Genomic DNA, 11123 nt, shown 5'->3' with positions numbered 1-11123 from the left:
CTTCTACGTAATGCATGTTGGAACTACGACGCCTTCATGCAAATTGTTCTGTCTCTATACGTATTCCATGGAATAAAAGTAGGCTAATATGTAGATGGTACCATATCAGTGGGAGATCCTACAAAACCGAAAACCTCGACGACACTTTGATGCTATGCACATTTTCAGCTCATAAAGACAACGTCTACGAAGACAAAAAGACAAAGTGTATCATAGATCTAAATGACTCCCAATCTCATCGATTGGACCAAATGCGATGCATTACAGGGAGACTGCCTAAAAAGTGAAAGGACAGTTTAACTATAGCAAGCGTAACATTGTTACCAGCAGAGAATTTAGCGTTGAAGTCATATTTGAAAGTGAGATGGAACAGTTTCTAAACTGCCATACAATAGCGATATGAGTATTTAATGTGAAAAATAGAACGCGTTTTGTTGAAATCTAAAAGGAATCGAACCCAGTGCTAGAGTTAAGTTTATATCATTACATGCTCATGTCACTGAACGTCCATACAGTTGCCTTCGGAATGTCATCTTTGGAATGTCATCTTTGGAATGTCATCAATGGTTTGAAATAACGCCAACATCAAAACGTCATCTTTGGAATGTCATCTTTGGAATGTCATCAATGGTTTGAAATAACGCCAACATCAAAACGTCATCTGACGGTCCTAACTTCTACAACCCAGTCCAACAGCAGTGCACATCTAAGCAGAACGCAGAAATGACGTTACATTTGGAGTGATAAGCCACAAAGTTTGGTGAACTATCCGGAAATCCTCCTATGGTGTCGACTTTCTGCAAATCTGACGTCAATGACGCCTGAAAAAAAAAAACAAGAACAGGGGTGACCACTTTTAGCAGAATGATCTGGTAGTGCAAGTCAGTATCCTCTCCGCTTGATCATAGCGTAATGGGTGAGTTGCAGATCGCCTTTCCTCTTGTCACCACGTTCCAGGGTTCCCGTTACACTGTAGCCGAGTTGAAAGTCCGCGTTGCTCACATTCGTTGTCAGGTTAACCTTGAAGTCGGGATTATGGGGCAGGTCTTTGAATGTCCCGTATATGTACATGTTCCCATTTCCTTTGTCCACCATTTTGGCTTTGGTCGTTGATTTACGGTTGCCGTTAACCTCGACGATTTTACAACGAGCTCGGCTCCACCAGTAGGTTTTTAGCAACCAGTAGGTAATCATGGCCGGTTGGGCCCAGCCCTCGTATGGGAACAACAACACCTTGGTCGGGAAGCCCTCGTAATTAAACACTTTCCGACAGCACTTGCCCCGGTTTTCGTAATAAAACAGCTGCACCATGATTTCCAGAGTGCGAATAAGCTGTAAAACTGTGACTCAGCTAGGGTATTGTTGAGCTCAGACGTCATTCATTTTCACACCTGAAAATAAATTAATAAAGAAAGATCAACGAAGCTGTATATATGTGAAAAGTGGTACATGCACCCATTTCTGTTTGCTCGATACATTCTCCCACAGATTATACGTCTTAACTTGCAACAAAGCAGTGTCCACCAGAAAAAATTACTTCAATTAAACTATATACATGTTATTCGTGTTGTCATTATGTGTGTTTTACTGTTTAATGTTCAGTGCGCTACAGAAAGACAAGTGGACTTCATGTAACTTGACATTAAAAATTGTCTAGTAGCAGTGGAGTGATTGGATCCATCCTTACGCATTATTCGTGTTTCAAAATATCATCGCCATTGTGTAAAAAAAAACCCTGTTGATGAGATGATTTGAACATACTCATATGCACCATACAAAATTGGATTCGAACAGAAAGGGTATATTTTTTTCGCAAACGTTCTTTGTATTCTATGCAGGCACTTTTTGCTTCATGTTATGGAATTTTCTTACCTGTCAGTTCTAATTGGTTCTAAGCATGTGGTACGGTTTGTAAATAATATATCGGCGATTGTCGACAGCGTATGCGAGCAACTGGGCTCCCAACACAGAGACTGAATGCCGAGACGTTCGAAAAAATTGTCTTGTTTTTCCGAAATCCCATCTAATTTTAAAGTAACAAAGCGTTTTGTCAAAGACTGTAGGCAGATGAGGGTCGTGCTGTGTCTAGATCATCCATCAAGCGCAATGTTAATCTGGTTAATAGCTGTCCGACTTACGGCTATACAGGATGCTATGTGAGGAGCTACTGGGTTCTGAACTGATGAATGGCTTACAGGCCGTGTAACTAACACTTCCATACGGCACCGACTGTTCGGGTTAGTTTATCGTGGGGATCTGTGATCGAATTCTCATGCGTAACAAAAAACGGGCCAAAATGGCTTGCAACATAGTCTAAATAACCCAGCGTTGATTCTACTGGGGGATGAATACCCTGGCGGTCTATAATTCGTTAACATCACTGAGCGTAACATTTGCTAGAATAACCTCCCATATCATATCGATTAAGGAAGCTTAACTAAGGGGCTCTCTTTCGCTTTTATACTCGGGCAATATACAATAAAAAGCCAAAGGAAGGTTTGGTGCGTTGTGCTCACGTTTATGTGATATCTTGTCGTCTTACCCATATTCATTGTGGCCAGTGAGTCGCAGCACGGCCCAAAGAAATTAAGCGTGCTTCTTGTGTTCTTACGAAGGCGTAGAACCGCCGTGACCGGCAAGCGATGCACTGACTGGATACAGTGACAAACTCCCGAAAAGCTCCTATATATTACCAATTCTCGGATGAAACCATCAACAGAAGCGGGAATCAAAGGCCCTCACACCGCCGCCACACGCCGTATTGGTTTCATACAGTGAGATCGATCGTGCCCAAGGCCAGGACGTTCGTTCACCCGGTCATCGGGATTAGAAGGGTTTACCACCAAATCTCTAATGCCCCTCTCACCTTGTGACATTGGTCATCAGCGGCCGTCATCCCCAGTCGAGTTTTGACAAAGTCGCGGCAGAGTAAATCAGCACTCTGCAAATCCTGATGGATATGAATTAATAGCATTATACTTCACTCGACAGTATGGTTTTCTTACAATGTATCTCTAATTTGGTTTGTCGCATCCATTAACTGATTTTGGATTTACGATCCATTGTCAAGTACATTAACGTAATGAGAACAAAACCTGGAAAACATGGCATAACGGTGTCGACTGAAACTATATCACGTCGACAGCCTAGTGTAAGGTTGTGTCCCACGCTTTCAGCCTACAGATTAGAAGAGAAACCAACCCAGTCACTATAGACCGTCTTGTGTTTCATCTCGAATAACCGCCAAATTGACAGCATCTTACAACACTGACTTTGTTCCAGTATTAATTCCATCATCCTCTAGGTTTTGACCTCAGCAATTACCAAGTCGAGTTCTAAACCATACTGATACAAATAAATTCATTGGCATTATTGTTGGAAATCTGCAAGTATTATGGAAAGCTGCCCGTCAGCGCGTAAGATAACATGCCAACAGATTCATCAACCGTTCTCTTATATCTCTTTGACTCACCCGTCAGAATAATGTCTTTCCTGTTGAGAAGTTTGACAAATCTGTATCCCAAATATTGACGGCATTAGATGTGTCACTTGATGAAACCATTATGCCAGAGACAATTTATCATTCCAGATCTTTCCAAAATCCAAAAAACACAAGAAAAAATTACCCTTGTCTATCTTTCCCTCAGCAGATTTTAAGACCATCTGATTTTTCTAAGCCATTATAAAGAAGCCACCGATACAGTTTGCTGAAGATATCATGGGGATTGAACGTTTAGGAAGAGTGAAAACACCACTGCAACTGAAACTTCGTCTTTTTTCTGTGTGACACGCGATGCGTCATCTAAATGATACACTTGAAACGAGTTATGTACACAGGCCTGAGTACACTTTCAACTTAATGGCGGAATCGCCATCTGCATGCCCACAGAGTATACCTACTTGTACAAATATACTCAGCAGGACCACATAAGCGTTATCTCTGATTTGTTTACAGAATCGGGTTCTGTGAAAAACAGCAATTGCTTACCGCACTGATGAGACCCCACAATCATGTTTGTCTTACACCAGCATCACCGATAGCCTGTGTTTAACCCTGGTATAGAAATCTCCTGTTGAACCATGAAGCGTCAAGAGCTGTCGTCGGCAATAGCTTACAGAATAAAACCAGATCTTCTGGTGTTTGGCCCTAAAAAGGTTACACGATATTCACATGGCTGTTCCTTCGTTGTACCATCGATTTTCCTGTACACAGAATGTTTAGACGCACGGATGGATGCGATGGGCAAACAAACCTGTAGTGTCTGAGGGCGCTGTATCTATACTAGTGACAACAGCTTACCTTGTGCTGAGGAGGGAGAGCAAGAGAGAGAGAGTGAGACGCCACCTAGTGCATGGTCAGCCTCCTGTTCGTCTGACTACCAGGTAGATGGCTCGCCTTCAAATCTGCTTCCAGACCTCCTTGATGTAATTTGTCGGCTTTAAGCACTTTGACCAGGGAATTATATATCTGCGTCACTTGCGCGTGTTATGAATGAGACTTCTTGGACTGGAAACCACGTGTTACTGTGTTTACCAAATCTGGCCAATCATAAGGTAGAGACTACCAAGTGGGAAGCAATTTCAATCCAGTCTCGGACAAGGAGCAATGAGAGGGTAAAAACTACCCTGGATCAGTCACTGGACGGTATCTTAGGCATCTAATAGCCTAGCTGGTCGTAACTCCGGGCTTTTACTCTGATAGACAGTTTTCCCAGTCGATGCCAGCCCACCGTGCTTGGCGACTCGCCCCAGTACCGATTGCCAACACCCTATTTCTCAATCTTACAATTTTGCAGAGATGCTCTGATCTAGAGTCACAATATTATTCGATTATCGTGTACATGCTCGGCATAGGCGATGAATCGGCGTTCGATGGACAAACTAACTGCCATCGCTTGTGCTGAAATGCCGATGCTTGAGAATTACATCTTTGATTGAGTTGCGATGCAGTCTCGAACGGTTGAAGCGAAAATCGATCCCAAGTCTACAGTGTTGGAAAGAAAAACTTTCAATCAAAATTCAGCAGAGAGTCGTGGACAATGCGCACTCCGGGAGAGCTCAGTTCTTCGCCAATTACACTCTATTGACATTAGAGCCCGGTAGAAGCAACTCGACGTTCGCGCAAGGTTTTGTGAGCTTTTAAAATCAGTCCGTCTGATTTCATCAATGCTCTCGTAATATCCCAAGCCCATTGAATCATAATGACGAACCGTAATAGCATTTAGCGATAAATGGCAGCTCGGAGCGCACCGACATTCCGATGTAACAGGTATTACGTCTGGCTAATTAGAGGATTGATGGAACACTTCATGCCTACTTGCATCCAATGCATACTATCGTCGCTTAGCCAGAGCACGCCATCAGGGAACTCTAACAATGTTCCGCGCGGTAAAAATGTTGGGTGTGCTACCTTACTTTTGGTCCCATTAATCCCTTACTTTCGGTCTCTTGTCTCTGGGTTTTCACGTATATCGACACCCGCGTTTATCTGCGCTTTAAGAGTGAGACTGCGCCACCTGTTAACCCGCACTAAGCATCCATAAAAGTGAAAAGTTCAGAATATCTACAGTAATTAGCTGTCGAGAAAAGATGTGAAGTGACGATGAAGTCTCCAGGTTTGCTCCCGATGGAGAAGCTTTACCACTGACCTAGTCACACTTCAGCTATCGTGAGCACTGTACAATGCCCTCTTGGAGTTTTTGTATTGTTCATAAACTGTCAACAAAACCTGACGACCACACGGCTTGAGGTCGCAACAATAGAACACATTTCTACGGGTATTATACTACTATGTATGTAACTGACTGGCTTTTTATCTAGTCAATAGAATGGAGAACGTCTTGATACTCCACCTTTAGAGCAGCCATTTTGTTTGTTGTACATGACGCAGAGTCTTTCCAAGAAGTCACAGTGTACGGGAGATGACAGATAAACAAATACAAATGTTCATAACCTTGTTAGATACAGAGAATTGGTTACATCAAAATATCATTCTCTTGTACTGGAATTCGTACACCACCCTCTACATCATATTGCGCTCTAATAAATTTTGAAATAAACATGGCTAAATTATATAAGTTTTATCCTCAATGTGGCCCTAAACTTATACGGTGGATATATTTCACAATTATTTAAAAAATATTATAATTGTTTATTTATTACTTATTTGCAATTTATTTACTCATTTATTTGTTTATTTAATTACCCTATACCCAAAAAGCATTTCACTTTCATGAGTGCGGTGAGTTTTACTGGTAGAGAAAAAAACGCAGTGTCCCAGGTAAGCAACCGACATATTGCAGCTAAAGGTGGACATTCACATTCGTGACGCTGACCTTACCAACATTCACGCCATACTGGTGGAAGATAAGTGGTCGAGAAACTGTGCAAACGGCCACACGAGTCTTTTTATCCACCGACTTTTGTCTCCAAAGCCACACGAAACCCAAGGGAGCCACAATCTAGAAAATGTAAAACATTTTGAAACAATTGCCTCATTATTCATTGTGGAAGCGGCCTAATTCCGTCGGAAAGAATGACAGCTACCTAGGCAGTGACAGCTCTAAGTGTCCATTCGTTCCGATGTAGTTTAGTCGTTATAGCCTCAAATTTAAAGAAAGGGAAAACTTGAGAATAATAACTGAAAACAGTCTATTTGTTGATAATGCTATATTTTCACAATCATTGTGCGGTACTCTTGCGGACTTCACGTGGGCATCGTTTATAGTTATTTATATATTGGCAAGGATGTACCTTGCGCTCGCTAACTAAGTCGCTGGTTGTTTACAGCCCCCTGTGGATGTCCCAACCCGCCCAAATGTCGCGATTTAGACCGCTGGCTGCATATCCGCTTTATTCAGCTACATGAGGTGAATTTAATCTTGTCATTTGGGATCCAAGCCATCTCCGGAATTCAACAAGGTTTGCAAGATTTGTGTTCGTTTGGGAGTAGCCCTTGACGTCAGTATCCTGGAATATATATCTCGGTTATCGGAGACTGAAAGATTTTTTTATGTGAGCGAGCACGGGTGCATGGACACATAATGGAGAACTGCCGGAGATGCGGGTGGAACTGACATAGTGCAGAATAAAATAACAACCCTGTGCTAGGCTTACGGCAAAAGACTCGCTATCCGAATTATACATATATAATGCTTGATTCGTGTTTTAAGTCGTACTTAGGTTTATCTCACTTAGATGAAGCCTCCATCCTAAAACAGGACAGACAACAAGGCCGTCGTTGTCACGGCAACCCTAAAATTCCATACCCATCTTGTATTCCCGTGTTTAAAATGTCCTGTCCTGACCTTGATAATTTCTAATTTGAATCGGACGATTCCGGATTTGATATTCCAAATCCAGACAAAAAGACAGCGTATTAACCGAAACGGAGAATCTGGTTTTTCTGTGATAGATTTCTGTCTATATGACCTGTTAAGAAGCGTATGAATTTATCATCTGCAAATCTAGGCATGTACATTTACCTGAATGAAGTACCAAAACATAACTATACCTTGATCTGGTTGAGAAACTTAGGCAGAGTGACCACGAATCGGTCAAGTTTATATCGATGCAGGAATCCCTGAAAACTGCTGCTTCTCGACATGAAGCTGACTATTTTCCTCATACAAGGCCGCGGCGAGCAAAATTACCTTAATATGCTACTGATAATATTAGTAAAAAAATATAGCAAAAATGGATAATCGTTGAAAAAAAAAGTCAAGAGAAACAGCAGGAGGACAAATAAGATTAATGGTGTAAAAGGCCGAGAACTTTCGATACGATGTATAAGCCTAACTATACAGGGCTTATATACACTGAAGACAGCAGAGGGCCTCTTGGAAGCATCTTAAGAAAGCTGCTTTTGTGTACACAATACAACAACCGTTGCATATTCAACAGCCATCAATAAATAATGAAGTGTTCGATTTTTGTGGCGTAAGACGTTTATTTGCAGTCTTAGTCCGTCATATCTGCGTCATCGGGCAGCTCCTTGTGAACTGCATGCATTTGTGATCCTTTCATGGAACCCTGGTGTTTTTTCCCTTTTCATATGTTTGAAGATATACAGAATATTTTTCACCCAAAAGACTCGAAACCCCATAAGAAACGTGGTATAGCGTGTTTCCAATTTTATAAAAAAACACATTGATTTAGAATCAACTTCCAACCGAGACTGCTAAACAGACGCCTTAGTGTTTACGTCATTGGAAGGTTTCAAGCACAATACCACAGAAAGCCTCGTATTGTCTCAATCGATGTGGGAAGAATACCATGTATTTTGTAATCAGTGTAATAGCTTGTGGCATGTGGCTGTATTCCGAGTAGAAGTGTATCGTGGCGTGCATCGAACGCTGTCACAAAAGGAAGCCACCAATATGGAGGTTCTTTTGTCTCCGATAAACAAGGGAAAATTTAGGTGCAATTTTGAAATGGAAAGTATCGACCTCTTGAAAAAGTAAAGTATACTACGAATGACGTGTCAGTCACGAATAGAAAATGATCTGTCATTACCTGAATGTGGAGTGGTGCAAGAAAGGATATTTTTCACATTTAAAAGAATAATACATATAATACTCTGACCTCAACTGTTGTCCGAACATGCAATATCATTTTCACAACTCTTTGTCTCATATATCAGTGCGTATGAAAGGACTGACTTCGATTGACAGGTGAACATCGGATTTGTTCCACAGTCGCCATGACACTACTCTTACTTCACAATCACCTCAAACAGAACTGTTATAGAACCTATTATATGACATATATGGTACTCGCTTTTTTGTATATTTAAAAATCTTTCAGTTTTTTTTGCTCAATCGTCATGTGCTCAATCAATAACATATAAAATTATATACACATTTATTGTAGTACGTTTAGGGAATGTATCTTTTTGACAAATAAACTGAAAACTTTCATTGTTGGGTGAATTTTTATTTATTTATTTATGTGATTGTTGTTTATCGCCATATTTATGAATTTATTTTTTATATCAAAGCGGGTATTTTATGTGTGGAGGAAACCGTAGTGTCCGGATAAAACCACCAGCCTACCACAAGTTAGTGGCAAAATGAAGGAATATGCTAGTGCATTGTATAGTAAAACACATTCCAGTACGTGAAGGTGGTAACCTAGACAAAGACATGCTTTTCCCACTTTCAGAATTTTGAACACTGATGTATTGAGCACTTTGTACACATGTAGACTCGCCAATGCATTCTCGTACTTCTGAAGTCATCACAGTAGTGCTTAGGGTGTGAAGGAATGCGCCCAGTCACCGCTGGAATGCAACTATGGAGCTGAGCGGAGTAATTTCTCGCTTAATGAACTAGAATATCTTGACAACTTGTCAAAGGCCACTGGTCGCTGTGAAATGGCTAGGCGCAGAGGACGACTTGGTAAACGGAGGATTGGCTCTACAGCCGCAGATCTCTGTAGTGACAGTATCTGATCGATTCCAAACGGAAGCCTCCACAGGTTCAGGATAGAATGAAGGAACGCAGTCATGAACAGAGGCAATGACATTTTATTTCGGAATTGCGATCCGAGAAGAAACAAATTATGCGGCTCATCCCAACGCCTTGTCGGCGGAATTATCGAATTGATGACGACCAATCGGAAGACGAGAAATTCGACTTCTGTGACACATTCATCGACCGACTCGCTTGAGTGCAAAGCAAATGAAAATTAGCTCTGTCGGCTCACGTTGACTACGTTGTGCATTGTATGCCCCTGCTGTGACAGCATCAGGCAGTGTAGATGTGTGTTGTGAAACTGCCAGCGTCCGGGCTATTTCGGACACTGTAATTACATGTTGCAAAATTATTAATGAATGGCTTGATTGATTTACACGCTCGCAATGGCAAAAGAATTCCGGTTAGCCGATACTCACAGGAAACTAATTTAATGAAGATACCCATTTAGGAGCAAACTACTAACCTTGGAAAATTCAGCGAGCCAAAAGACATTTGTCACCATACGAGCTCTTAAACGTAATAATAGTTCTCTCTTCTTAGTGGCAAGTAAAAATGTAGTTAGGTACATACCTTCCAAAAACAAAAACAAAACATATACCAACTATCTCAGCTCATAACTATAACTATTTATGTAAATAGCATTGGTGTTTCCTCGAACCTATTATGGTAGCAAATCTAATGTGCATGTCAAGTGTCTGGTGGCCCTTTTCTGTACGATGGAATGCTATCCAGTCATAAGCTGGATAGCCTATGCTGTAGCAGTGGAGAAGGTCATAGCTCAATCACGGCGCTGCTGACCTGTACAAGACATGTAAAGCCCATCCTGGTCACTGCCTTTCTATTCCCAAGTTCTCTCTTCATGGTTCATGTACTTTTGTGTGTATGTGTGTGTGTGTGTGTGGGCGCGGGGGGGGGGGGGGGAGAGGGATATTTTTTTGTTTTTTTTCACCACGGTGACACTTTTAGTAGTTAAATATATCGCTTCACATAATGCATTACTCTTTTATGCAAAACTTTTATATTTTGTTTCGCTCCATGGTTTCAAGCTGTAACACCGCTTCACTATATATATGATTTACTTCTGTAGTTTTTTCTTTCCTTCACTTAATAGTTCACTTTTGTGCTACTTTTTATATCTTTCGCTTCATTCAGTATGAATGAATTTTATAAATATTTTATAAATGCTGCCTCATTTTATGGTTCATTAGTGTGGTATCTGTAGATATGCCGGTTCGCATGGCACAAGGAATTGCATGATTACATTTGTGTTACCCACTGGAAACTCATTGCATGGAGGCTCCTTAGGCTCGGTTTGGAAAGGTTGGCTAGCCACATTGAGACACGCATCACTTCCGTAGATATAACCGCATGTGTAATCGGGTATGACTTAAAAGTTAGGACCCAGGGCTTTGAACAACTGTACACTTAGGTCTGCTGTTCTCGGACCCTAAATAGTTCGTCGAATCAGTACTTTCATTTTCTGAATCACCTTAATCATATGTTCTCGTTCAAGTCCTCGTCCTCACATTTCACTTAGATACTGTATCTGAAATCGTCGTCGACGAACGGAATGACAATTGGCCCGAGACAGATGACGTTTTTCGGTCGTGCCCGATCGGAATACTTTCACAGATTCGGCGGACTGAT

General features: G+C 41.4%; 1 protein-coding gene across 2 annotated transcripts; it reads right to left on the bottom strand.

Moving 5' to 3' along the window:
• Nucleotides 1-595: 595 nt before the first annotated feature.
• On the bottom strand, nt 596-4430 carry LOC135461647 (uncharacterized). 2 transcript variants are annotated; one of them, XM_064738831.1, is made up of 2 exons: nt 4301-4430; nt 596-1391 (listed from the first exon to the last, which is right to left on the bottom strand). In XM_064738831.1, the coding sequence occupies exon 2, from the start codon at nt 1309-1311 to the stop codon at nt 883-885; it is 429 nt and encodes a 142-aa protein (XP_064594901.1). In that variant the 5' UTR covers nt 1312-1391; nt 4301-4430; the 3' UTR covers nt 596-882. The 2 variants fall into 2 exon arrangements, with proteins under 2 accessions (XP_064594901.1, XP_064594902.1); XM_064738832.1 differs by lacking the exon at nt 4301-4430 and adding an exon at nt 3989-4073.
• Nucleotides 4431-11123: the final 6693 nt, after the last annotated feature.

This window comes from Liolophura sinensis, chromosome 1 (assembly GCF_032854445.1).
Source record: "Liolophura sinensis isolate JHLJ2023 chromosome 1, CUHK_Ljap_v2, whole genome shotgun sequence".
NCBI lineage: Eukaryota > Metazoa > Mollusca > Polyplacophora > Chitonida > Chitonidae > Liolophura > Liolophura sinensis.
Note: the sequence above shows the minus strand (reverse complement) of the source record. Positions and strands in the feature narration are given on the sequence as shown.